The sequence below is a fragment of the Benincasa hispida genome, chromosome 8 (assembly GCF_027475165.1).
Source record: "Benincasa hispida cultivar pf3 chromosome 8, pf3_genome.v1.1, whole genome shotgun sequence".
In the NCBI taxonomy this organism is placed as follows: Eukaryota; Viridiplantae; Streptophyta; class Magnoliopsida; order Cucurbitales; family Cucurbitaceae; genus Benincasa; species Benincasa hispida.
In genome coordinates this window covers 28,984,141-29,011,746 of record NC_143485.1, presented here as the reverse complement: position 1 = coordinate 29,011,746, position 27,606 = coordinate 28,984,141, and the positions used below count along the sequence as shown (strand labels likewise).

Genomic DNA, 27,606 nt, shown 5'->3' with positions numbered 1-27,606 from the left:
AAAATTGGTTTTAAACAATCAAAAATATGTTTAATAGTGATTTTTAAAACGAAAAAAGTGATTTTAACCATTTTAGAATCACTCCCACACATGCTTTTAAAGAAAATGATTAATAGAAAACCGAGAGGGAATGTTTATGGTTTGAGAGGGTTGAGACTGGGAGATCAAACCCTTCCCTTTCCTCTTTACTTTAATAGAAGGAAAGTAGAAAATGACCGAAAATGATCAGATTGACATCACTCACATTCAATACGCATATGACACATTGTTTATCTAGAAACTTTTAAAGAATGAACTTTAAACTTGTATTGAAAAGATGAGGGAACTATTGCTAAAAAGAAAAAAGAAAATGTATGACATCCAAATTTCTTGGATAACAATAAACAAAGGGAAAGAGCTTCAGAATCAATCCAATGCTTGAGATGGTGAAAGGCTGTACCATTTTGGAAATACTTCTCATCACGATCTTCATTTTTGTTTAAAACCGTTCATATTGTGGCTGTAACAGCAGAGAATTCTTCCTGTAATTTCAGTATTAACCTTTAGAAAACAATAAATAGATAAAATAATAACAATAACAAAAGAGATTATGATCAAAGTTTGAATTACCTGCAGCAAACTTGAAGTGCAGGCCAAGGTTTATCATCTTGAAGACATCCCTGCAATGCAGCTAGCTTGCAATCAAATCAAGAGAATTAAATCAATCTCTGACCATTATGCTCCATCGATCTTCTCTTCAACACAACAAATTCATCTATCATTCCAGTATTTAGAGGAAGGTTAGCCGATACCTCTCGAAATCCTCTCGGATAAGTCGGAAACAAGAGCATACTTATTGCTCTCACAACAGGCAGTGATGAATGCAGCCAAAGTCACGTGATCGACACTGACCTGCTTATCCAGTAACTTATGAAAGAACAGAGCTGCCATGGCGACTTTCTTCTCGCAACAAAGCTTCCTTATTAACGTATGAACCGTGGGTATCCAAAGCTTTTTGTCGAGCTGTTCCAAGATAACCATGGCTGAAGCGAAGTCTTCTGCTTTGCAATACTCGTAAATCAATGTCACCCGAGTAACTTCACAAGGAGACAGCCCTTTGTCTATCATGTTATCGTATAATTGGCGAGCCTCATCCAGCCTCGACTCTTTACAAAGCCCACTGATTAAAGAACCATAACTAATGCTATCTGGTGCACAACCATGGTCACTCATCTTCTGGAAAAATTTGACTGCTAAGCTAATTTTTCTCTCCCTACAATAGCCACATATCATGGATGTGTAAGTTTCCTTTGTTGGAGCCAAGCCAAGCTTAACAACTTCCGCAAACAACTTTTCGCTATCCTTCATCATTTTTTCCCTGCAGAAGGCAGCAATCAAAGTCGTATATAAATGGATATCAGGCTGGAAACCAACTTTAAACATCTTATTTAGAAACATAAGGGCTTGGTTCATATCGGCTCGCTTACACTGCTCAGATATCAGAATGGTGTATGTGACACTGTCGGCTTCAATTTGATTCCGAAACCCTTTATTTAGCAGTTTGAAAGCCTCTTCAGCTCTCCCTCTTTTGCAGAGACTATCAACAATTGCATTGTATGTACATATATTAGGGAAGAAACCTTCATTACACATCAAATCCATCAATTCATAGGCTTTACTGAAATTGCCAGCCTTACAGTGCCCATCAATAAGAGTTGTATAAGTGTTGGTGTTTGGAACCATTCCCTGTTCTTTCATTCTTTCAAACAACATTTCAGCTCTATTCAACTTCTCCTCTTTGCAGTACCCACTTATCATGGCTGTGTAAGTGTGCACATTTGGCTTGTAGTTATCACTTCTAACAAGTTTAAGAAACAGTCTAAAGGCTCTTTCTGTCCACCCTTTCTTGCAAAGCCCATGAATTAATGATGTGTGGGTATACACATTGGGTTTCCAGCCATTTCTAACCATCTCTTCCAATAACTCAAATGCTTGCTTAACACTACCCCTCTTGCACAACCCATTAATCATAGATGAATAGTTTATCAAATTTGGCGATAAACCCATCTTTGAAACCTTATGAAAAAACCAAAGTGCCCTGTTTACATAACTCTTTTCACAAAAAGCTTTAATAATCAAAGTCAACGTGGCATTATCAACCACAAAGCCTCTCTCCATCATCTCACATATCCACCTATCTGCTTCCAAAACATCACCAATTCTACAATAACCAGCAATTATAGACTTATAAGTGCAAGAATCAGGAGACACACCTCTTGCAGACATTTCGTCGAACACATTGCCTGCATATTCAAGCAGCCCCATTTCAGCAGCCACCATGATAGTACGATTCATTACCCTGGTGGTCAACACAAGTCCCTGATTTCTCATGTCAAAGATCATATCCACCGCCTCCTTCAACTTCCCAATTTCAGCAAAAGCCCCAACCATACACTCCACAACTTCACGGGCTCGCTCTAGATTACATTTCCCAATCAATGACATCGTACAAACTATGTAAAGCCGCATGAAGTGGCGGAACTTGGGGAACCCAATTGCCCAGTAAAAGAAACTCAGCGCCACCATTGAACCCTCCTCGCTAGCAAGCGAAGCAACGACAGAAATGGCTTGCTCATGAGTCAAGGAGTCGGCATCCATATCAAGGTTCAACTTAGAAGGAGAGAATCTCAGATGGGGTTGACGAAAATAAGTCTGGAGGACCAATGAACAAATCGTTTGCACAGGAGACTGCAACGAAGAAGAAGAAGAAGAATCATTGTGGAGCGAAGAGATGGAACCAAGATGAGTTGAGGAGAAAAATGGCATGGAGGCAGAAACTGAAGATCGCTGTTGAAAGAAACATAATTTCTGGAGAAATCCATGGGGCCTTAGAATTCGGAGAGACGCCAAGAACTGCATCAAAGGTACAAAAGCTGCAGTAGCTTTGCCCCATGCGATGTGAATGTTGTTGTGGCCTTTGAGTTCAATCGATTACACAAATTTTTATCTATCTCGAGTTGTAGATTGGGAAATTTTCATAAAATAACCCAAAAAGCAAAGACGACCTCTTTCTAAAAACTTGTATGTGGCTGATCTTTTTTACATGTAAAATATCATATATATCTTTACTTTTTAAAACCAAACAAGCTCCTATTCCATCTCGTTTACAATCCGCCTATTTGCATTCGAGTACTTCTCTCAGTTTTCTCTCAATGTCTCTCTTCGTCTTTGACGTCATTTGCTGCTCGTCAATCGTATCTACTCATTGTTGCTTTCATTTGAACTCCTTCTCCACCGTTCTAATAATCTGAATGGTATGGTACTATCTTCTATCGTTGTTTGAAATCGTTCAGTACATGGATTTGATTAGGGTTTCAGGTTCGTTTAGTATATGGATATAGATCGCATAGCTTTGTATAATCGATCGTATAACTCTATATAATCGATTGTTGGGATTGGTGTCCTAAATCTCTTTCGTGTTCTCGTAGTTTGTAAACACTGTATAAACAAATTGTTATTAATAAAATAATTGTTATGTTATGAGCATACACTTAATCTAATAAACTAAGATCATAAGTTATTTTATGTAATTTAAACAAGTATGCAGAGACATACAAGTGAATCTTCTTTAAATAATAACCTAAATGGTCTGTAGTAGATGGATAAGGTTGGGTATCTTATCTTGGTGACACTACGGATACGGCTTGATGTGTAGATGTTACTAGTGTTGTAAAGTGCTACAAATAATCTGATCCTGATCATTCATGTAAAAACATGTGAGCGAGGGGTATCCTATATAAAGATTTTGTATAAGACCAGACCACGAAATGATTAGTCTTATTATATAATACCATTAATAATAAAGACTTACATTTTACAAGGATGACCATAAGTGATATGACCTGAATCCTGAATGTGTTGTGAACTTCTGCCTATGAAGGTGGTCTTTTGATTTATATCGGTGAGAGTTGCCAAATTGCCAACTCAATATGCCTACCATTTTGGAGTTTCGTCTGATTGGAGAGCTGGAAACACAGCGACACAAGACAGAATTCACTCTTTCCTTGATGTCGGGATAAGTAGATAAATTGCTCCCTTAAGGGCTGATTTCAGGGTAAGTAGATAAATTAAATTAAAATAATTTTCATTTTTATTGTATTTGATATAATATAATACTAACCACGTTTGTTCTTCATTTCATGGAATTGATTCCTGGTGACAGCTAGCAACTAGTGAGATGATGATGCATGTTGGAACTGTTGGGGTTGATGCCCTAAATTTCGTAGGGTCCTGTAGTTTGTAAACACGTGTATGAACAAACATTTGTGATGTAATAATATGAGATATTTTATTCACTACTGCCTATGAAATATGAGATATTTTAGTTGTATTAACCACAAACCAATAAACTAAAATTTCTGGTTATCGTTGTAACTTAAGCATGTATGTGGACATATACAAGTGGATCATGTCTTAAGTGATAACCTAAATGGTCTGTAGTATATGGATAAATGATGGAAACCTTATCCTGGTGACACTACGGATACGGTCCGCTTTATAGATGTTGCAAGTGTTGTAAAGTGCTACAAATGGTCTGATCTTAATCATTCATGTGGAAACATCCGAGTGGAGGTATCCTATACAAAAAAAAAAATTTGTATAATACCAGACCACGAAATGTTTTATCTCATTATATATCATCGTTCATAACAGAGACTTTCATTTCACTAGGATGACCACAGGTAACATGATCTTAATCCTGAGTGAGTTAGGAACTCCTACCTATGAAGGCGGTCCTTTGATGTACATGAGTGAGTGGCCAGATCGTCGACTCAAACCTACCACTTTGGAGATTCATCCGATTGGGGAGCTGGGAACTTAGCTACATAAGAAAGAATTCACTCTTTCCCCGAAGCAAAGGTAAGTAGATAAATTGCTCCCTTAAGGGCTTATTCCGGGGCTTGAACAATGTGGCGCCACACCTTTTCATGGCTCGAGAAGTGTTCATTCATAGTAGGACTATGATGTATTGTTCATTAAAGGATTCAGTGGTACTTAAGAAGTTAGATGTAACTGCATGGACAAAACGGTAAATTGACCCAACTGTACTTACGAGCAATTTGTAAAGGGTCATCGTACTGTTGATTGGTTATATCCAATGGACATAGAAATATATCTATAATGCGAAGAGTACAGCTGTCGGTCTTTAGTGGAGTGTCCAACAATTAATGGATGATGGATATCGTGATTAAAGAGTTTAGTCAGTTATTCACGTACGATTGGAGGTTCAAACTACAAGTCCATAAGGTCCCCTTGGTAGCTCAATGGATTCATGTTAAGAATAAGTTTTTGGGTTAGTTTGAAGTGTTCAAATTAACATGAGGAAATTTAATTATATATGATATAATTAAATTATTTCAATTACATGTGATATAATTGATTTGATGTTTAGATACATTAATTGGAAGAATTATTATTAAATGCCATAAAGGAGAAAAAAAAAACTATGGTTTATATATTGCATAAGATGTGATATTAAAACTATAGGTTATAAATATATTATTTATTTATAATTAAATAAATTATGGGACAATTGGTTTCAATTTTTTCTCCTCATAACCAACTTAGTGGGAAGTTGTGATCAGTTATGGTAACTGATGGATAAAATAAAAATTGGTTTCATTTTTTCACAATCGCACGATAGTCGATCGCATATTAACAAAATAGTTATACGATGGCTTGAGAGCATAAACGATCGTGTATCCGAGTTTGCTATACGATAGACACTCATTTTCTAAACGATCGAGTATACAGTCTATACGATAAACTCAAGTTTTCTCCCACTTACTCGATCGTCTATACAATCTGCCAATTCCTCCTTCCCTCTACCAAATCCATACAGAGCCCACAACTCCTGGATTCTCACACCGAGAATATCAATGTAGCCTCGTGGTGGTGTCTGCTTACTGTTCGAGGGTCGAGTGTTGCTCGTTGTTTTTCGAGGAGATTGTTGTGTTGTGGAGCGTTCGTGTTGATTGAACGTTAGTGCTGTTAGATCGAGGGAAACAAGAAGAAAAGTTCTTCAAGGGTAAGTTCACTCGATCTTTAGTATTTTCCTTTAGAAGCATGCTGTAATTTCAAGTTTATGCATAAATATTACTATTTGATTGTAGATGTGCATGTTCTATCACAATGGGGTTTGGAACGATCTTGCTTCCGCTCACTGGTTCTCTTGAATAAGTGTTCCTTCAGGAGCTGGACACGTCGTCTCAGTAAAGGCAGTGGAAGGACTCTGACTTACTTTACAAAAATCGTATATTTTATTGGAAAATGTCTATGTTCTTCATGATTTGAAAAGGAACTTAATTTCTGTAAAGTGTTTAATTGAACAATCTTATTCTGTAAACTTTTCTGTAAATAAAGCGTTTATTTGCAAAAATGGTAATGAGATTTGTTCTACTAAGTTGAAAGATAACCTTTATGTGCTAAGGCCGTTAGCAACAAAGGCCTTTCTTAATACTAAACTGTTTAAAATTGTGGTAACTCAAAATAAAAGACAGAAAATTTCTCCTAAAGAAAATGCTTATCTTTGACACCTAAGGTTAGGTCATATAAACTTTAATAGAATTGAGAGATTAATTAAGAATGGACTTCTAAATGAGTTAGAAAAAAATCTCTACATGTATGTGAGTCATGCCTTGAAGGCAAAATGACTAAGAGATCTTTTACTGGAAAAGGTAAAAGAGCTAAAGAACCCTTAGAACTTGTACATTCGGACCTCTGTGGTCATATGAATGTTAAGGCAAGATGAGGGTTTGAATATTTCATCATTTTTACTGATGATTATTCAAGGTATAGGTATGTTTATTTAATGCAACATAAGTCTGAAGCCCTTGAAAACTTCAAGGAGTACAAGGCTGAAGTTGAAAATGTATTAAGTAAAACAATTAAAACATTTTGATATGATTGAATTGGAGAGTATATGGATTTGAAATTTTAGAACTATTTGATAGAACATTGAATTGTACCCCAACTCTCAACACCTGGTATACTTCAGCAGAATGGTGTATCAGAAAGGAGAAATCAAACCCTATTGGACGTGGTTTGGTCTATAATGAGTTACGCTTCCTCCTGACTCGTTTTGGGGTTATGCAGTACAAATTGTAACCTATATTTTGAACTGTGTTCCATCTAAAACTATTACTGGAACACCTTTGGAATTATGGAATGGTTGTAAAGGTAATTTATACCTTTTCAAGATTTGGGGTTGCCTAACACATGTGCTTGAGGCTAAGTCTAAGAAGTTGGAATCTAGTTCAAAATTATGCATATTTGTAGGTTACCCCAAAAGAATGGGAGGTGGTTACTTCTATGATCCTAGAGATAATAAAGTGTTTGTATCGATAAACGCTACATTTTTAGAAAAGAACTACATTACTATGAGATTTAATAAATGGACGTTAAGACTGCTTTTTTGAATGGCAATCTTTAGGAGACCATCTATATGCAGCAACGTGGAGGATTCATAACCCAAGGTCAAGAGCAAAAGGTTTGTAAGCTTAATCGGTCCATTTATGGATTGAAACAGACTTTTCAATCTTGCAATATAAGATTTGATGATGCAATCAATTCTTATGGCTTTGATCAAAATGTTGATGAGCTTTGTGTTTACAAGAAAATGATCAACAGTTTAGTAGCTTTCCTAGTGTTGTATGTAAATGATATCCTACTCATTGGGAATGATGTAGGTCTACTGATTGAAATTAAACATTGGTTGGTGACCCAATTCCAAATTAAAGATTTAGGAGAGGCAAATTTAGGAGAGGCAAAGTTTGTTCTGGGTATTCAGATCTTTAGGGATCGAAAGAACAAAACGCTGACCTTGTCTCAAGCATCATACATTGGCAAGATATTTATCAAGTATTCAATGCAAAACTCCAAGAGCGGCTTGCTACCTTTCAGGCATGGAATTTCTTTGTCTAAGGAATAGTGCTCTAAGACACCTTAAGAAGTTGAGAAGATGAGATGGATCCTCTATGCATAGTTGTTGGTAGCTTGTGTTGTGATGTTATGTGCTAGACCTGACATCTACTATGCAGTGGGGATAGTTAATAGATATCGATCGAATTTAGGAATAGATCACTAAACTGCCATGAAAACCATCCTCAAGTATCTTTGGAGAACAAGAGATTTCATGCTCGTGTACGGGTCTAAGGATTTGATCTTTACTAGATACATTGACTCTGATTTTCAGACTGATGGGGATTCTAGAAAGTCCACTTCAGGATCGGTGTTCACTCTTAACATAAGGGTTGTAGTCTACAGAAGCACCAAGCAAGTGTGCATTGAGGCAGAGTATGTAGCAGTTTGTGAAGCAGAGTATGTAGCAGTTTGTGAAGCTGCCAAGGAGGTTGTCTAGCACAAGAAGTTCTTGATTGATTTGGAAGTAATTCCAGACATGTCAAAGCCCATCACCCTTTATTATGATAATAGTGGTGTTATGGCTAATTCCAGGGAGCCTAGGAGTCACAAATGCAGAAAGCACATAGAGTGGAAGTATCATCTAATACAGGATATTATGCATTGAGGGGATGTGATTGTCATACAGATAGTTTCTCTTTGATTTCCCATTTAAATTTGTAGTTGGCTCTTACTTGATGAGCTTTAATGTCTTCCCAAGAGTCTGTAATTTATTTAGAGTCACTAGAGTTGAAATTAAGCTGTAATTCGAAAAAACAAGCGAAGGGGCCGAGTTGCAAATTCCAGACGATCAGTCTCTGTTCATATCGTCATTAAGCTTCAGGAGCTAAATGATCGTTTAGCTTCATACGTTAGACAATATGAAGGAAAAGCAAAACGATCGTCTAGCTTTAGGCGTTAATCGTTTAGGTGTTGTGCGCTAGACGATCGTCTACCTCGGGAACTAAACAATGCATTGTGTTACTATGCGATGGCACTACACGATTGTGTAGCTTCAAGTGGGAGCTAAGCGATAAGATGAAGAACTATGTGATGGCATTGAGCAATCTCTTACACGATCATTTATCTTTGATCCGGAGCTAAGCGATGCGACGAAGAGCTATGCGATGGCGTTGAGTGATCGCTTACACGATCGTTTACCTTTGTTCGGGAGCTAAGCGATGCGGCGAAAAGCTATACGATGGCATTGAGTGATCGCTTACATGAACGTTTACCTATGAGTGGCAGCTGAGCAATGCGTCGATTGCTATGCGATAGCACTAGGCGATCGCTTACCTCGGATGCGCGCTAAAATCAAGACAAGGTGCTAAGTGATAGAGCTATGCGATAGTGTTTGACACTAAGCGATCGTGTAGCATCCTTCAGCACTAGACGATGACACTATACGATAGAAGGCGAACACTATATGATTGTGTAGCTTTGTTAAACGATAGTCGTCAGTTGCTAAACAATCAAGCCAATTGCATGACGATGGTCGTCATTGCTAAACGATCTGACTTAGCGAGATTTTGAGCGAGAGCAAGAGAAGCCGGTTTGGTCGGTTCTCTTGAGGTTTGGTCCGGTTCAGCTTCAAATGGTTTATGGTTGGTCCGGTTCAGTCTCTGCTAGTCCAGTTCAAATGGTTCGGGTCCGGTTCAAGCGGCTTTGGAGTGGTTCGAGCGGTGTTGAAGCTGTTTTTGTAATAAGTTAGGCTTTTGTTTGTTTGTTTTTGCCAAAACTAAAACCATATCAGTACGTGTTTAATTATTTATGCATTGGATGTATGTTATAATTAAATAAATCTTGTATGTGCATATAGTCTGTCATTTAGATTTAAAATCCCACCATAGGAAGCATGCAACATGCATTGAAAGTATGTTATAATTTGTTATAATATATAGTATGCATGTTAGGGTTTCTTATATTTAATATAAGTGTTATATTAGATATTGAAAGCCTGTATGTTGTGGATGTTTAGCATGTCTAAAGTTTTATAATTTATTATAAAATTGGGTTAGACATTTAAAATCCATAACAAAGAACAGCTGCATGCTCACGTAGGTTAACCACTTGTTTTAATTAGTTAAAATAGGTCGTTAAACTTGTAAAACTAGGGTTACAAACTCAACCGGTATATAATCCTGTCAAAGGTTAGGGTTATTTAAGTTGACGGTCTACGGAACACCTCCTACCTGGGGATTATGGCCAAATAATTGAGCGTTGGGTAACCAATTTTATGAGTATTCGTGAGCGATGTGAGGTAATAAAAGGGTTTATCACCTAGACATCGTAGGTTTAAGTCCATTTATAAGAGTTATACTTGAATAAACCACATAGACTTAGGGTTATTTTTTATTTAGTCGGAAAAGAACCTAAGTACAAAGTTACCCAAACATTAGAACACTTCAGTGGTAGTGAATAACTTTTATATGATAGAGTTATTAGAAAACTTTAGTGGGAGATTAGTAACCTACACGGTATGTTACTCTTAGCTCTCGCGTCTCTAAGAGTTCACAGTCTAGATTTAAGCGGTACTTCGTGTCACCCTGGGAGTGACCTCCCTACGGAGAGTATTTTTTTAGCTTAAATTTAGACTCGGATGAATAAGGGGAAGTTGTTCGAATAGAAATCAAGTGTATGATTTCAACTGCCACGTCTCCATATAATTCATACCGTGAGATTCATATGATGCTTCGTGTCACCCTGGGAGTGACCTCCCTACGGAGAGTGAATGTATGCGTCAATACCAAGGTGAATGGAGGAAGTAGTTCATAGTAAGTGGGTGAAGGAAATGTGTCAACATATCCTGCGGTCTCCTCCATTAGTCTGAACCGTGAGATTCTTATGTTGCACCTGCTAGTTAGCTTTAAGCGGCCCTTTGTTAGTCGTTTAACGACGGTTATCCCCACGGAGGGTTGTAACATAGGATTCGGAACAACCTAGGCTTCAGTAAAATGAATAGGGTTTTATAGTTCCGTCTTGGGTATTGTTTTCTCTTTTCAGAGTGATACTCATCCATTCTATAAGATCCGAAAATGGCGGGTCTACACTTACAGAATTATTAAATGTTAATAATGTCTGACCAAAAGCGGTACCTAAATGACTATCGGAATATGAGTTATTTTTGAGGTAGTATTTAGTCAAGAATGTCTTGATGTAGTATCGTTGCAAAAGAATAATCTTGGATAAATTATAAAAATTGCTAAAACTTGATTGGATATTTAATTTCAGAATGACAAGTTCATTAATACAAGTGTTGGCGTTAAATAAATTTATTGGGGATAATTATGTGAATTGGAAATCAAATTTGAACACGATACTTGTAATAGTCAATTTGCGGTTTGTCTTAACTGAGGATTGTCCTCTCATTCCTAGCTCTAACACAAACCGAAATATCCGGAATGTATATGACAGGTGGGTCAAGGCTAATGCATGTGCTTATATCCTCGCTAGCTTATCTGATGTGTTGACAAAAGAAGCATGAGGATATGAGTACTGCCAAATAGATCATGGAATTTCTACGAGGGATTCCATTAAGTACGTTTACAACAGTCGCATCAAAGTGGGGACCAATGTTTGTGAGCATATCCTGGATATGATGGTCCACTTTGATGTGACAGAAGTAAATAGTGCTGTCACAGACGAGAGAAGTCAAGTTAGTTTTATTTTAGAATCTCTTCCGAAGATTTTTCTGCAATTCTAAATACATTTGTGAATAAAATTTAACTACTCAGCTGAATGAGCTACAGGCTTATCAAACAATGTTGAGAACAAAGGGTCTGGTGCCAGAAGTAAATGTTACTACTGCCGAGAAGTGAGGAATGTCCTCCAAGCCTGAAGTTGCTTCCTTTTCAAAGAGTAAGAGTATTCTTGTGAAGAAAGGCAAAAGGAAAGGGAAGAAGAAGCCTACTGGATTGAAAGGCAAGGATAGAGCTGCAAAGGGAAATGCATTGCAACGAAAAGGGCACTAGAGGAGACACTGCCCTCAATATCTTATCGAGAAGGGAGCAGAGAAAAGGTAATCAGGCTAACTTGACCCTGGGACCATTTGCTCGGCTCATCTAGTGAGAGAAGTTGCTATTTATTTTTAATTGTTAAATCTTGTATAGAACAAATTGTATATATTTTTGGGATAAATGAAATGTTCATTTTCAAAAGTTATGTTTGTTCTAGCAACCTCTGTTGAGAATCAAATTGTTAAATACCATTTGTAGATATTCAGATATCTAAATGGCTAGATCAAAGTATAGAAAGTTTAAAGATTTCTAAATCTAACTGTTAACAAAGAGTTGTTGAGACAGGTCAGATGCATCTTGCTCAAAGAGTTGAGAGTACCTCAATGTAGTGGGAGGAAAGTGTGCTTCCTAGCCATTATTGAGATTAAGATGCAATCCCCTTATATTTTTATCTAAAGCCCATTGTATACTAAAATGTTTACAATAATTCTCTTGGCTAAAGTGTGTGTGAATTACCTAGTAGAACTAAGAATACCAGATAACCTAGGGTAAGTGGGAGAAATATCGGATATAGAGATACCGAATGGTAAAAGATGAGTATGGGATGCCCTAGTTTATTGTATTTCTCTATAAAACTCAGAAACTCAATCTTATATATCGGATGTATAAGTTACCACTAGAGTTTTAGTCTAAGTGGGAGTTTATTGGGTTTTATGTCCTAAAACTCGTGGTATATAAATAATGCAGCTTATCTGATAATTCAATAAAGGTGTTATTGAATAGATCTATTACTTGAATAGAAATCCAATAAACTTAAAAGTCTCTTGACTATTGGATGAATACTTGAACTTTATGTGGAGACATAAAAGTGGATTAGATTCGAGTAAATAGTCAAAATGATCTATAGTACATGGATAAGGTTGGATACCTTATTCTGGTAACACTATTGGATACGACATGCTCTGTAGTTTTTACAAGGAGTTGTAAACTGCTACAAACGAAGTGATCCTAATTCGTTCATGTTGGACATGAGGAGTGGGGGTGTCTTTGTGCAAAAGAGTTTGTACAAGATCGAACCACGAAATGAGTCACTCTTACTTTATAACGCTATTTACTTTTTAAGACTGGCTATTTCAAAGCGATGACCTAGGTAACTTGACCTCAATCCTGAGCTAACTATGAACTCCTGTTTATCTAGGATTGCCCTTAGATTTGCATAGGTGAGGGTTGACTCAACAGTACCGGCTCAATATGACTGCCATTTTAGGGGTAAGACTAGATAGATAGTTGGGGACATAGGGTGCAAGAGAAAATTCACTCCTACCCACTTTAGGGATAGTAGAGAGGTTGTTCCCTTAAGTGCTAATTCTGGAGCTTGAACAAGGGATCCTGCCCTCTCATTTGGAATGAGAGGGACTCAGTTTTGTGATTGGATCAAAAAACAATTGTTTATTAGGAGATCAGTGGGGACTTAAGGAACAAGAGGTAATTTCGGGGATAAAACAGAGATTTGACCCAGCCGTTATTACGAACAACCTGTGAAGAGTTAACTTACTAATCATGGTTATATCGAGTGGACATAATATATCTACAATGGGGGGAGTTCAACTATGGGCTTTAGTAGAGTGACCCATTAGTTAACGAATGAGGGTTAGATCGGTCTAATGAATTTAGCCAATTAATCTCCGATCGTTGGAGCCCCTGATCTGTAGGTTTATGAGGTCCCCTACTAGCTCGAAAATGGATAGCTCTAGAGTAGCGTGATAAGTTAATTTGAAACGTTCAAATTAGAAACAAATGGAATTGAAGAAAATATATTTAAATATGATTTAAATATATGAAGATGAATTTGTGTAAAAATTAATTTAATATTAGATATTAAATTAATTAGAATTATTTAAATTGTTTAAATAATTATTTATTATTTTTATTAGAAAATTAATTTGTAAAATTAATAAATTTTGATTTTAGAAATAAAATATGTTTTTAAAATCAATTTTGGATTTTTGGAAAATGAAAAATTACACAAAAACTTGAAAATGGGTTTTTCAAAGTTCATCTTCAAGTAGCTTACAAAGAACCCACCACCTTCTTCTTTGTTTTACTCTAAGCATGAGCTACATCCGATGCAGCACATCTCTTTGCATGGTAGTCTGCAATATATTGAAGAGATTTGAGTGAAGAAAGGAGAGAGAACAAACTTAATTTTTGCTGAAAAATTCGGATGAAGAAAATGTTCTTCAATTGATTCTTTTCATTGAACTTTCTCCATATTGCCTTTGATTCCAGCTTATTTTGAGTCCCACAACTCAATCTAGAGTACAAGAGGATAGTAGAAAAGATCATGTGGTGGTCTACACAAGGATTCGGAGAATTTTACAGCTGAAAATGGAGATTTCGGTTGTTCGGCCAAGATATGTTCATGAAACTCATTTTACTCTATTTTTAGCATGTTTCTTTTCAACCAAAATTAATGAATTAGAATACTTATGGATCCTGATTTCTTCCGTTGCGTGCTGGTATAGATCCAACATTATATATGATATAATTAATATAAATTAATTATATGTGACATAAAAGATAACGTATTTGATATAATATAATATAAAGTTTTATTTGAAAGGAAATAAATATTTGAATATGATTCAAATATTAATTATATGAACTGATTCATATAAAAACTATAGGTTAAATTTAATATGAATTAGATTCATATTAAATACTATAGGTTAAATGAGAGAATATCAAATTATAGATTATGGTATATTTTATATAACATGATTATATTATATTTGATATAATATAAACTATAAGTTGTATGTTATATAAAATTAACATATAGTTTAATATATATTATATAGTATATTAGTTATGATATAAATATATTAATTAAATTTAAAATTAGTTTTAAATTTTAAAATTTGAATTAATTAAAGAGAGGGAGTTATGGAAATAACTTCCCCCTCATCTTCTTTTCTCTCATTAACATGTAAGTGGGTGGTTGATCCAAGGGAGATCTTCTTCCTCATTAATCTCACGCAGAAGACAGGAGGGGTGCTCTTCCAAGAATTCTTCTACATTTGATTTCTCTCTAGATAGTTATCTCCCTCTGCCAAATTAATCACGAAGTCCAACTCCTCTCGTGGTTTCTCAACCCACGGAGAATACCGAGGTAATTCGGTGGTCGCGTCCTATTGGGTTTTTTTACAGTGTTCTTAGGAATTCGTGATCCAAGAAGGTTTGTGACTGGAGAGGAATTTGTGAAGCTCTGTGACTTCAAAGGTATGTAATTTCTAAATCATAAATTCCTCTTTAGTTTTCTTCTTAACATGCTGTAAAATTCAATGCATATGTACAATTTCCGTCCTCTGAATTTAATGTTTATGTAAAATAATTGAATTGAGATCTGATCACGCTTTTATAGGCTTTTCACAAACCTTCAATATGATCATCCATCTCAATGCCCATAATAAAGTAGTGAACATTTGATCTCCATGAATAGTACTTTGATCCATTCTACTTGTGTGTTCAGTTACTTTTGACACAATATGAATCATCTCAAACGTGACTACTGCTTTCTTGTCGGTCACTACCTCAAAACAAACAAAAAACGGACAGAAACACGAACAGAAGACGAATAGAAACCCACGAACACACCAGAAAACGAACACAAACAGACCAGATACAATGAGTATATTGCCCAATCAAACACACTACTAAAAAAAACCAACAAATTTGATGACACCTACCGAAGACGAACAAGAACCTATGGCAAATGGCCTACACGCGCTGGCACATGAATCGGATGTCAACAAGAACTGGCGACGATCAGATGGATACTGAACTTTTGGGTTCTATAGATCAGTAGTCGACTCCTCGTTGACTAGGCACTATCGAAAAATAGCGAAAAAAATGATGGTGAGCGACAACTAACGATGGAGGCAGCAGTGGTTGCCGACGACGAACGAACCGAGGATCGTGGCGGTAGGTAAAAGTATAAACCCATCCCTCCACACAAAAGAAAACCCAAGATGTAACATAACAAAAGATCTAAATTCTGAAAACATGAGGTTCATAAAACCCTAATTATCTAGAGCTCTAATATCATATAGAACTCTTAGGTTTCAGACAACAAAAAAAAAAAAAAAATTGAACTCCAATATTCTCCTCGAGGTGCGATTTTGAAGGAAATTCAGACTTAGATGCTAAAGATGTGAATTAAAGGTTTTTCAGCCTAATCATGTTGCTCATAATATTGTTGCATGGGCTTTAGCTAATGAGGATGGAAACATTTGGTCTCCAAATCTTCCGGAATATAAAGTGATTAATGTCTTTTTTATTTACTAATGTTGATAGTTGGAGGCCTCCGACCATTTCGGCTATATATATATAACTTATAGTTACATGTTTATTTGTATTAATTAATTTTAATGAACTTATTTTATTATTTATTTATTTATTTATTTATTTATTTATTTATTATTATTATTATTATTATTATTATTATTATTATTATTATTTTGCTAACGATGAGAATCTCTTTCAAATGTTAGTTGGCATTGATTTACTTTGCTGCACTTAAATTGTTCTAAAGAATAGATTATTATGAGTAATCAAATTTAGTTTAAGGAAAATCGTAGTATGAGATGAATGTTATGAGAAAATAATAGGTTGAAGGAAGACATTTTAATGTGGAAATATCTTTACTGAGATTTGTGACCTAAAGTCTCTAAACTAATGTATAACAATTATTTTATTATTTTATTTACAATAATAAATTAAATAACATCCAAGTGGATGACACAAGCCTCACTAAGCGTAGATGTAAAACCGTCAATAAGCAAAATTAAAATGAACCTAGTTTATATATATATAAATTTTCCAAGGTTTTAAAATTCGTTTGATAAATGTGCATTTAAATCGATACAGACTATACATTTTTCTTAATCAGTGGATATTATCTTTTTAAAAGGTTTCTAATAATTTTTTGTTCCGATATATTTTTCCTAATATTTTTTAAGAAGGTAATATATTTTTGAAAGGTTTTTAAAGTCCTTTATAAATATTTTTTTTCAAAAAGGTTTAATAATCTTTGATAAAATAGTAATATTTCTGAAAGCTTTATGAAAACCTTTGATAAATGATATAATGTATTCTTTTTCAAAGGTTTTTAAAGATAAATGCATATCTATTTTAAAGGTGAATAACCTTCGATGAATTAGTTTTCAAATGTCTTTCAAAATCTTTCGATAAAAGAAAATATAGTTTTCAAATATTTTTAATATTTTTTGATAAATGTATATCTTTCTTAAATATTTTTATTAATCTTCAATAAAACGTATATATTTTTCAAAATTTATAAAGGTACGTTTTTTATATCTTTCGATTAAAAAAATGGTCACATATATATATACACACATAAAAGAAATTAGGGTTCCATTGGTCTCAATTTCTAAAGGTGTGAAGTTGAAGATGCTTCCAAGCCTTCAACTACCACATGGACTTTCCACCTTTGCCATCATTGTAAGATAGTGGTAAGTAATAACTCATCTTTTAAAAAACAACTTTTTATCACCTTTTAAAAAGAGTCATAGGCATTTGAATTATTACCCCATTTCTAAAAACAAAATTAAGTTTTTGAAAACTACTTTTTTTTTTTTTTAGTTTTCAAATTTTGGTTTTGATTTTGAAAATACTCTTAAAATATAGACAAAAAATATATATATAAAAATCAATCGATGAAAATATTCACATACCTAGCAAGTTCAACTTCTAAATTCAAGTTACAAAAATTAAAATATCTTGAGTGTTAATTAATGATGATCAATTTCATCAGTTTTCTCTATCTCATTTTAACATATTATCCAAATATTTAATGGATTGGCACCTTTTAATATAGCTTTATTAAAGAAACATAGTCAAAGATGTCAAGAACAAACAAGTGCACTAATCAAGGAGGGAAAAAAGATAAAAGTATGATAATATTGTTTGCACATTGCATGTTTCTACTTCACCCTACAATATTCATCATATTCAATTTCTCTCTCTCTCTAAATACATCTCTATATATTGAAGAACACATGACAAGCAAAATAGGAAGAAAAGAAGAATTCTTAAAACCCCAACAATACAACAAACAAATGCAAAACCTCCTTAATCTCCTTCTCCTTCTCTTTGCTCTCTTTCCTTCATTCCAAGCTCTTCCATGGAGGACCCAAGAGAACCACCTTAACAACTTTGAAGGCTCCTCTGACCTTGTAAACCTAGAATACCACATGGGTCCTGTCCTTGCTTCCCCTATCAACCTTTATATAATTTGGTATGGCCATTGGAACCCTAACCTCCAAGACATTATTAGAGATTTCATTTTCTCACTCTCTTCTCCTTCTCCTTCTCATCGTCCTTCTGTCACCGACTGGTGGCAAACCATCGAGCTCTATGCCGACCAAACTGGCTTGAACATCACTGGGACCATCCGACTCTCCAATGAGTTTCACGACTCGTCGTATTCCCAAGGCAACTACCTAAGCCGTTTAGCCATTCAACATGTCATAAAAAACTCAATCACCTCTCAAAATCCAAGACCTTTGCCTCTAAATCCCTACACTGGCCTTTACTTAGTCCTCACTTCACCAGATGTCCAAGTGCAAGACTTTTGTAGGGCAGTTTGTGGCTTCCATTACTTCACATTCCCGGCCGTCGTTGGAGCGACGGTACCGTATGCTTGGGTTGGTCATAGCGGGAAGCAATGCCCTGGCATATGCGCCTACCCGTTCGCACGACCAGAAGGCTCAGAGGCTCCACCGCCGAGCGGGATCATGGGGGCGCCGAACGGGGACGTGGGAGTTGATGGGATGGTAAGTGTGATAGCTCATGAGTTAGCAGAGACATCAAGTAATCCACTGGTAAATGCTTGGTATGCAGGGGATGATCCAACAGCACCAACAGAGATAGCTGATTTGTGTGTGGGATTGTATGGATCAGGTGGGGGAGGGGGATATGTTGGGAATGTGTACAGAGATTATTGGGGAAATGGGTATAATTTGAATGGTGTTAAGGGGAGGAAATTCTTGGTTCAATGGGTTTGGAATCCTGTTCAAAAAAGATGTTTTGGACCAAATGCTTTGGATTAAATTAAATTAAAGGTTCTTTTTCTTCTTGTTAATCTTTTATTTAATTATACTGGGTTATATTTGGATTTTGTTTTCATGTTCTCGGGTTTTGGTTGGTCATTGGGAGCTTCTCAAAGATTCGAAAATGAGACCATTTTGAAGGGTTATTTATGAGGGAACAAGAGTTATGTATTCTTTTGAGAGACTAGAGGTTTTATGTATATTAGTTTATTCAGGTTGTGGGTCATTCGTTAATAATCATAAAAATAAATAAACCTAGGTTAATCGGATTGTCGAATTGTTTCAATGTACCTTTGAGAGGTATATATTAACTATATATTTTAAAAGTTGATGAACCAAAATATAGAACTTTTAAAAAAAAAATGAAATTCAAAAGCAATTTCAAAACCAATTTTGTATTATGTTTTAATAAATGTTCGATTCCTCTTCTAAACTAATAATAATAATAATTTCAAATAAAGATATCCCAACAACGACAAAAAAATTCTAAATTTCACTATCAATTTTAAAGTCAATCAACACGGTAAATTGCGGATGGACAAAGTTAGTACCTTTAGTTCCAAAATCATTCAAAGATGACAATTAATTAAAACAAAAGTTAGTAATTGACTAAATTAAACAATGATTAACAATTTATTTAAAATAATAACTTTTCCTGTTTGACAGTCAATTTACCCCATCTAGTTATGTCAATGAGTGAATTATATTATTTTAATGTCAATCAATAATAATCCAATAAATCACCACCAGTGAATGCTGTGAAGAACATTAGGAGACATAATATTAATAATTTGTCGGTAATAAAAATCAATTAGCTAATAATTTTTAGAATAAACACATCAAATTAATGTAAAATCAATTTAATCGGATAATGATTATTATTAACTACATTAACAGTTACTTGAAAAAAAAAAGAAAAAAAAAAAGAACAAAGAAGGGGAGAAAATAAAGAAAGAAAAAGAAGATATATAGATTTTATCGCAGAGCGGAGAAAAGAAAGAAAAAGAACAAGATATATACATACTATTGTAAGTATCAAAATGAGCATAGCTCAATCGAATGTACTACCAACCTCGAGATTGAAAGTTTGATCCCCTCCCCCATATTGTCCAAAAAAAAAAATCATGCCCAACAAGGAATTCAACTTCTTTGAAGTAGACAGCTGAGTATTTGTATTCTAAACCAAAATTTATACAAAAAGGGAGGGGTTAATGAATCCCCCCATCATGGAGGAGAAATTCTTGGCAGTTGACTGAGAGAAACCCCAGTTACATTTCTACAACACTATCACTTCTAATCTAAACTTCCCCAAGTCCATTTCATGTACTTCATCCTCATGCTTCAAATATGCATGACAAAAACTTTACAACAATAACTTTTACCACTGTAATGGTAACTAAACCTCACTATCCCATGAAGAATAAACCACAATGTTTGGAAGTTCAAAAGACAAAATTACCTGTGAAATCTGTTTGCTCTTAAGTCATCAGTCAGCTGTGGTTTCCATATTCATGTATCACTTCCAACAAGGCATTTTCAACATCACTGTTGCAACAAAAGAGTTTCATAATATTTCATCAACAAAAAGGAAAAAAAGAAGTTCATAGAAGAATCACAGCAAAACAGGTTAAAAGAAACGTCCCAAATCATAGTTCAGTTCCAGGTGTCAGCTAACGTAATTTGAAGACACTATCCTATCTTCAGAATTTCCATTAGCTGTTGCTTCTGTTTCAATACCAATATTCTTGTCTTCGTCATCGACCAGCCAAATAATATCTGGCAATTCAACAGCCGGACATAATTTCTCTGTCATGCTCGTTTCAATTATATGATCGATATTAGACTTTCCTTGAAAGAGACCATCCTTTAGCATGTCCCGCAAACTTGGGGAAACATTGCTGGTGTCTCCAGATTCATGCAACTCACTACAGGCAAAGCTAGGTCGAATCAACTTTCTTCTTTTCTGTTGCATACCTGTCAACTCCCCTCCAGTTGGGGCATAGTCCTCAACTTTGCATTGTTTCCTTCGTCGCTTAAAATTCACAAATGGAAATTCTATAGCAATATAGTTACTGTTACCATCTATACTGTCCTCATTATTTGCCCCATGTTCATCTGAAACTTGAAAGCAATTACTATATGAACTTAAAAAAGATTTTGTCCATTTTTTATTCGCAAAGTTCCTGCCAGCATTGCGTTTTGGACATGGCACTTTGTGGTTAGTTTTCTTCCATTGCCCGCAATGTCGCTGCAATACAGACATAACTTCATCAATAGATGGATCAAGAAAAAGCATCTCATGATTATAGCCATTAAATTCTTGTTTTCTAGCATCAGATGGATAGGATAAGCGAGAAAACACGCTGCCCTTTCTTTCACTATCAGAATACATGCTTCCACAAGATCCATAGCATTCCTGACCATGGTTTGCTGCTGCATGTTCAATTGAGGGCATACTTGAAACTACAACAGACTCAAAAGGTAATTGACTGGGAAATTCTCTTGTCGCAGGAACATATATTTCCGTGTTTTCCTGCCTTGCTAGGCCCTGCTCATTCTCATATGAAAAAACGGAATCATTCAGTCCATTGGAAGGGTACTCACTAGTTATGATAGACCTCCTCAAGGTTCCATCATTATCAAACTCTCGTGTAGGAAAAGGAAGGAAGTTAGGATCAGAACTTGACACATTTATTTGACTTTGAATTACAGAAGGAACTGTAATGTTTTCTAAATTTACAAACGTTTGGAGAGCCATAGAAGTCATGCAGTCTGATTGGCTGTGGAGGCTGGGCATTATGATTTGAGCACTGCTTAGGCAACCAGAATTACAGGTGAAGTTTCTGGTATCCATATAAGGATAATGTACTGAATTTTCTATGGTAGGAATTATATTTCTGATATTATAATGGGGAAGAATAGCACTTTCCTGCATAGTGTTAACTTGGTCTTCAGACTCTTCACCCTCCATTAGCTTTCCCTGTAACCTCCCATTCGATATAAGCCCATTACCATCAGCAACACTTTGACTTCCACCAATTAAGTAATCACTTGAACACTCGAACAAATCACTGCTTAACTGTCTCGTATGGAGTTGGTCACTAAATTTTGTCAAACTAAACAGAGATAAAAGCCTATGCACCTACATATTGAATCAAGCACAAAGAGAAATTTTGAGTGGGCAATGGATCATAAAGGTCCAACATTGAATGAGAAAACAACAGACCTGCACTTTAGACAGCCCAAAGTTGAACTTCTTGGCTGAAAAGTAATTTTCTTTTATGGCACTCTGAAAGTGGTCTTCAAAAAGGGGATAGCAGGACCAAAGTATAGAGAACTTAACCTAACAATAGCAGTTAGAGAGACGGAACAAAGTTTTAGACCAGAAATTTTAAGACCATTACAATGTTTCGCACGTATGCGTTACCTGGGCAGGGAATTGTTGCCCTGATGAGCTATAAGCATGGGGCACAATGTTCATTGCACCATCTGAAATTGCCTGAAATACACCATGAAGCACTCTATTCTCGTATTCAAACAGAAACAAAATCATTCCAGATTTAATTTGTAGCACAAAGTCGCCTAACCAATATGGAAGACCAGATAACTTCCTTTTGAAGCATTCTGCTCTAGTCATACTATTCGACATAAAAATGGCACCATACTCGGGTACAGTCCCATGTGTAGTATTCTCCATATTAGCCCCCATTAAGTTTCTGAATGAAATGCTGTCAATTCCAAAACTATAATAAATACAATAAAAACAAAGAATAAGAAAAATAAAGGGTAACTATGCAACTTGTGGGAAAAAGACAAACAACCCTAATTCAGAAGGATAAATGTAACTAGACAAAGAATACCGGGATAATAGACCGCCAACAAAGCAGGAGATTGTTCTCTCTTTCATTTGCCACTAGGAAAACCCAGCACAATAATGTTCCAATAGCTTACCAATTTTTCATATTAAATGTTAAAAATGCCTGCAAATGGAAGGTTGACTACTTACGTTCTTGATAAATTGCCCCTGGAGGATTTCTCTTTACCTTCGCAGGTAAAAACAGAGAATCCTTCCTTTCATCTCATTGTGCTCTCTCTTTCTCTCTCTCTCTCTCATTTTGTTCTGTTGAATTGAAAACCCTCTAATTCTCTTCTCCCTTGCACTACTGCAGCTCTCCCCCCCTTTCTCTCTATCCCTTTTTCTCTCAAGTATCCTTATTTTTCTTCATCATCCCAACTTCTTCAACTATTTATATCTCTCTTATGTGTGAGCATGTGAAGAAGCGTGTAAGTACAATCGCCTGTGAAGGGTTTCAATTATCGATTAACATAGTAAGACAAGGTTTTTCTTGTTAAACTAAAAGAAGTGCTCTCGTATAAAGGGTATTGTGTACGATGACGTGTAAATTAAACGTATTTAATTTTATGTGAAGCGAGGGCGGGGGTTTTTATGATTTCTTGTGCAAGTACAGAATAGATGAAACTTGTCAAAAGAAAACCAACAAAGACCTTAACAAATGCATAAAATGACCTACACAATAGACAACACAGAATTAAAACCAATCCACTATAAATAACGACACAACAAGACTGTCGATCACTATACTGCGAAATGCCCTAAATTCAAATGGTTATCTAAAGATGTAAGTTTCAGCAGAAACAAACAGAGCATTCGCACAAGCTTAGTTCAAACACAATACATTAAAAATAAATTCCATACAATACCATCCGCGAGAGAGCAACCTCAAAGGCACATTGGCTTTAAAACGACGAGAAACTGAAAGTAGTGAATCAAACAGGCATTCGAGAAACGGAGTATTGTCGATGAAAGAATGGGGAATTTCGATGGAAGAAGAAGAATGAGAGGTTTCACAGAGAAAAGAGTTCGGCGTTAATGAGGAAGAAGAAAAAGTGGGGAAAACGAAAGGCCAGGTTCGAAAAGGAACCGACAAGAGAAAACGGTTGCCTTATTTATAGGCGCCGAGAAGAGGATAGAGAACCAAATTAACAATTACGAGTTCGGTGATTGAACCTAGTGGACAAAAAAACTGTTCAAACCGAACCGAATTGTAAAACCAAATCGAATCGAACCGATTTATAAGAAAAACCAAATTTTTTGGTTTGGTGTGGTTCATTGGGCTAGTGAAACCGAATTTAAACGGTTCGGTTCGGTTCAAAGCTTGAAAACCGATTTCTAAACCGAACCGAACCGTTTATATATAAATATATGTATATATATATAATATAATAAATAACCTAATTTAAACTCACTATACCTTTTTCACTTTCAGCATTGTCGAGATTCGAGCGTCGCCCTCCACCTTCAGCATTTGGCTTCGCATTTCCATTTCACAACTAGGGTTTCTACCACGCCGCCGTTCAGTTCTTCGTCGCTGCCGTTCTTCTTCCAGTTCTGGTTCTTCTTGCTCTGGGCATCTGGGCATTCTTCCTCTTCGTCGGCACTGTCTGGGCGTTCTTCCTCTTCCATTTCACTTTACCTTCTTCAGCACTGTCTAGGCGTTCTTCCTCTTCGTCAACGACTCGACCATGACCAGACCGTCTGGGTGTCTGGTTCTTCTTCGTCCGGGCGTCTAATGTTCTTCTTCGTCGACATTCGACGTTCACTTCTTCTTTCGTAGAACCAGGCATCAGAGTTCACTTCTGCCGTCGTTCTTCTTCATCGAACAGAGGTAAATAACTAAAATAAAATTATTGAAATGTAAATGATTTTATTTGTTGAATTTTTGAAATTTTAGATAAATAATTTGTTGTTGTTGTGTTTGAATTTTTAGTTTAAGTAAAATGTAAATGATTTTGTTTGATGGTAATAAGTTCTCTCTATTTTCCCCTTTATAGGTACCATCCGTCTATCACAATGAGCTTGAGCAAGAGCAACGATTTCAATGATGATGTTGTTGTGATGTCATCACTACTACCACCACGAAAAAACGAAAGTGAGGAGACAGTTTCAAAGCATACAAGTGGACGAAAGAGAAAAAATTCATCTATGGTATGGGATCACTTTACTAAATGTTCTGAATATAGTGATGATGATCCGCATGCTAAATGTAACTATTGTGGTATGGTGATCCTAGAAGGAATGGAAATTCAACTATGAGAATGCATATTGAACACTACTGTAAAAGAAAATCCTTATTAGATTAACAAGTCTAAGTTAGATGTAACACAAACTAAGTTGGTTTTTAAGAACAAGGAGGGATTTGGAGATAATTCACAATCACATTCATCCCTTAGTTACAAGATGTTTACTATTGAGAGTACTCATAGACTACTTGCTGAGATGATTATTATAAATGAGTTGCCATTTAAATTCGTGGAGAACCAAGGGTTTAAGAGGTTTGTGAATGGGACTTTGACGTTAGTAGAACCTAATTTTGTTCTTCCTTCTTGAAAAACAATTGCTAAGGATATTTTGGGAATTTATGATAGCACAAAAGAAATGTTGAAGGGCATTTTTATGAAAGAAGGATATAGAGTGTCACTCACAACCGATACGTGGTCATCAATCCAAAATATGAACTATTTGATTTTGACTGCACACTTTATTGATAAAGATTGGAAATTACATAAGAGAATTCTTAATTTCACCTAAATTGAGAATCATAGAAGGAGACGATAGGAAAAGAGGTTGAGAAATGTCTAAAATAGTGGGGTATTGAAAAGGTTATGACATTGATAGTTGATAATACTTTGTCAAATGATACTGCCATTGCTTATTTGAAAAAACGTTTTAAGCATGGGTTGGTGTTAGATGGTGAGTTCTTGCATGTTAGATGTTGTGCACATATATTGAACTTAATTGTATGCGATGGTCTAAAAGATATTAATGATTCATTGGTTCGAATTCGAAATGCTGTGAGGTTTGTTAGATTTTCTCCTGCTAGACTTGTCACATTTAAGAAGTGTATCACAGAGGAGAACATAGATAGTAAAAGTATGTTGTGTCTTGATGTTCCAACTAGATGGAATTCTACCTATTTGATGCTTGAGGCCGCAATAAAATTTGAAAAGGCATTTAAGAGGTTAGAAGACTACGACACAGTCTACATGAATGAGGAGGAAAAACCAACCACCAGGGATTGGGAAATTGCGAGAATATTTACCAAATTCTAGTCAGTGTTCTATGAAGTAACTGTTAGGCTTTCAGGGTCTTTGTATGTTACTTCCAATACAATCTTCTATGAGATTAGTATTGTTCAGAATTGCATCAGAAAATATTCAAGTGCAACTGATCCTAATGATGTGCTTTTGCAAGAAATGGTAATGAAAATGCAAGAAAAGTTTGATAAGTATTGGGGAAAAAGAGATAAATTTATTATTGTATGTTGCCTTTGTTTTGGGCCCTTGTTATAAGATGAAATTTCTTTTGAATTGCCTAAATCAATTATTTGATGTTGATGTGGCAAAAGCCATAGGAAGTAAGGTAGAGGGTGTTTTGAGAGCATTGTTCAATGAATACAATTTGTCACTATTAGTTGCTAATAAGGGTCAATCTTCATGTACCATTAAAAGTTCTCCATTTAGAACTTCAAGTGCAAGTGCTTCAGAGATTTTCCGTTTTGATTTTGAAGATTTGGATGAAGATGATTCGCAAAGTGTGGATTCAGAAGTTGATATTTACTTACTGGAACCTCGTGTTAAACGTGAAGATGACTTTGATATCTTAGATTGGTGGAAGGGGAATTCTTCTAGATATAAGATTCTTAGCAAAATTGCACAAGATCTTTTAACAGTTCCGATATCCACAGTTGCTTCTGAGTCCGCATTCAGCACTAGTGGGAGAGTAATTGATCCTTTTTGTACCTCATTATATCCAACCACTGTTAAGGCACTTGTATGTGCACAAAATTGGTTACGTTCTGAACAAATTAGCACTGGTTTACGACAATACTTGGAAGAAATTGAAGATGAAGAGGACGGTTCGTATATTCTAAACATATATATATATTTAACATATTTATTCATATATTTATTATAGTAACTACTAACAGGTTTATGATTTGTTTCTTAATTTTCATAACGGGATTGAACGGAGTGGCAAAAAACAAGGAGAAGGAGAATCATGATTGACAAGCGAACAAATTTGTTTGTATTTATTGAACTTTTGGAATTCAGCACTAGTGTTTTAGCTTGTTATTTGTTTTTATGTGACTTGTGTATTGTGTACTTCTACTTTGGAGAACTTTTTAGTTTTTAGCTTTTTATTTTAGTCATTTGGATTGAAATATTTTTATGAATTATTGTGGATTGATTTGATATGTTTTTATGAGTTATTGTGGATTGATATGTTTTTATGAGTTATTGTGGATGGATATGTTTTTATGAGTTATTGTGAATGTGGATTGATATTTAAGAAATTTGTGCTATGTGTACTTTGGAGAACTTTTAGTTTTTAACTTTTTAATTGTAGTCATTTGGATTGTGCTAGAGATTTGTGCTATGTGACATGTTCTTATTGTGGATTAATATTTAAATTATGTTTAGGGTATAAAGAAAAAGAGAGTGGAACTTAGAAGGAAGAAGAAAAATAAAAGGAAGAAGAAAAAAAAAGGTTAAAAAAA

At 35.4% G+C, this 27,606-nt stretch overlaps 4 protein-coding genes across 22 annotated transcripts; 2 read left to right on the top strand and 2 right to left on the bottom strand.

Moving 5' to 3' along the window:
• Window positions 1-212: 212 nt before the first annotated feature.
• LOC120083760 (Pentatricopeptide repeat (PPR-like) superfamily protein) lies at window positions 213-3,123 on the bottom strand. 3 transcript variants are annotated; one of them, XM_039039619.2, is made up of 3 exons: window positions 792-3,123; window positions 610-674; window positions 213-521 (listed from the first exon to the last, which is right to left on the bottom strand). In XM_039039619.2, the coding sequence occupies exons 1-2, from the start codon at window positions 2,896-2,898 to the stop codon at window positions 643-645; spliced, it is 2,139 nt and encodes a 712-aa protein (XP_038895547.1). In that variant the 5' UTR covers window positions 2,899-3,123; the 3' UTR covers window positions 213-521; window positions 610-642. The 3 variants fall into 3 exon arrangements, with proteins under 3 accessions (XP_038895547.1, XP_038895546.1, XP_090172130.1); XM_039039618.2 differs by having other exon boundaries at window positions 610-670; XM_090316004.1 differs by lacking the exon at window positions 213-521 and having other exon boundaries at window positions 649-3,123.
• A 14,697-nt stretch (window positions 3,124-17,820) lies between these two features.
• Window positions 17,821-19,059, top strand: EXL7 (EXORDIUM like 7). The gene has a single exon (XM_039038706.2). The coding sequence runs from the start codon at window positions 17,870-17,872 to the stop codon at window positions 19,025-19,027; it is 1,158 nt and encodes a 385-aa protein (XP_038894634.1). The 5' UTR covers window positions 17,821-17,869; the 3' UTR covers window positions 19,028-19,059.
• Window positions 19,060-20,172: 1,113 nt separating this feature from the next.
• Window positions 20,173-23,988, bottom strand: LOC120083130 (DCD (Development and Cell Death) domain protein). Of its 17 annotated transcripts, none has more exons than XM_039038700.2 (5): window positions 22,888-23,988; window positions 22,615-22,755; window positions 22,455-22,526; window positions 22,254-22,370; window positions 20,173-22,169 (listed from the first exon to the last, which is right to left on the bottom strand). In XM_039038700.2, exons 2-5 carry the CDS (start codon window positions 22,648-22,650, stop codon window positions 20,694-20,696), a joined length of 1,701 nt encoding a protein of 566 aa, XP_038894628.1. In that variant the 5' UTR covers window positions 22,651-22,755; window positions 22,888-23,988; the 3' UTR covers window positions 20,173-20,693. The 17 variants fall into 17 exon arrangements, with proteins under 17 accessions (XP_038894628.1, XP_038894629.1, XP_038894630.1 ...); XM_039038701.2 differs by having other exon boundaries at window positions 22,615-22,770; window positions 23,034-23,988; XM_039038702.2 differs by having other exon boundaries at window positions 23,034-23,988.
• A 1,723-nt stretch (window positions 23,989-25,711) lies between these two features.
• Window positions 25,712-26,158, top strand: LOC150034488 (zinc finger BED domain-containing protein RICESLEEPER 2-like). The gene has a single exon (XM_090316759.1). The coding sequence runs from the start codon at window positions 25,712-25,714 to the stop codon at window positions 26,156-26,158; it is 447 nt and encodes a 148-aa protein (XP_090172885.1).
• The last annotated feature ends 1,448 nt before the right edge of the window (window positions 26,159-27,606 follow it).

Bases quoted from the DNA above. Each gene is read 5' to 3' on its own strand.
- LOC120083760 (XM_039039618.2), bottom strand. From the start codon at position 2,898: ATGCAGTTCTTGGCGTCTCTCCGAATTCTAAGGCCCCATGGATTTCTC. The intron at 671-791 runs GTATCGGCTAAC...ATTGCAAGCTAG, and splicing joins ATCCGAGAGGATTTCGAGAG to CTGCATTGCAGGGATGTCTT. The intron at 522-609 runs GTAATTCAAACT...CTGAAATTACAG, and splicing joins GCACTTCAAGTTTGCTGCAG to GAAGAATTCTCTGCTGTTAC.
- EXL7 (XM_039038706.2), top strand. From the start codon at position 17,870: ATGATAATATTGTTTGCACATTGCATGTTTCTACTTCACCCTACAATA.
- LOC120083130 (XM_039038697.2), bottom strand. From the start codon at position 22,934: ATGAAAGAGAGAACAATCTCCTGCTTTGTTGGCGGTCTATTATCCCG. The intron at 22,771-22,887 runs GTATTCTTTGTC...TATTTATTATAG, and splicing joins GTTGGCGGTCTATTATCCCG to TTTTGGAATTGACAGCATTT. The intron at 22,371-22,454 runs GTAACGCATACG...TGCTATTGTTAG, and splicing joins GGCAACAATTCCCTGCCCAG to GTTAAGTTCTCTATACTTTG.
- LOC150034488 (XM_090316759.1), top strand. From the start codon at position 25,712: ATGACATTGATAGTTGATAATACTTTGTCAAATGATACTGCCATTGCT.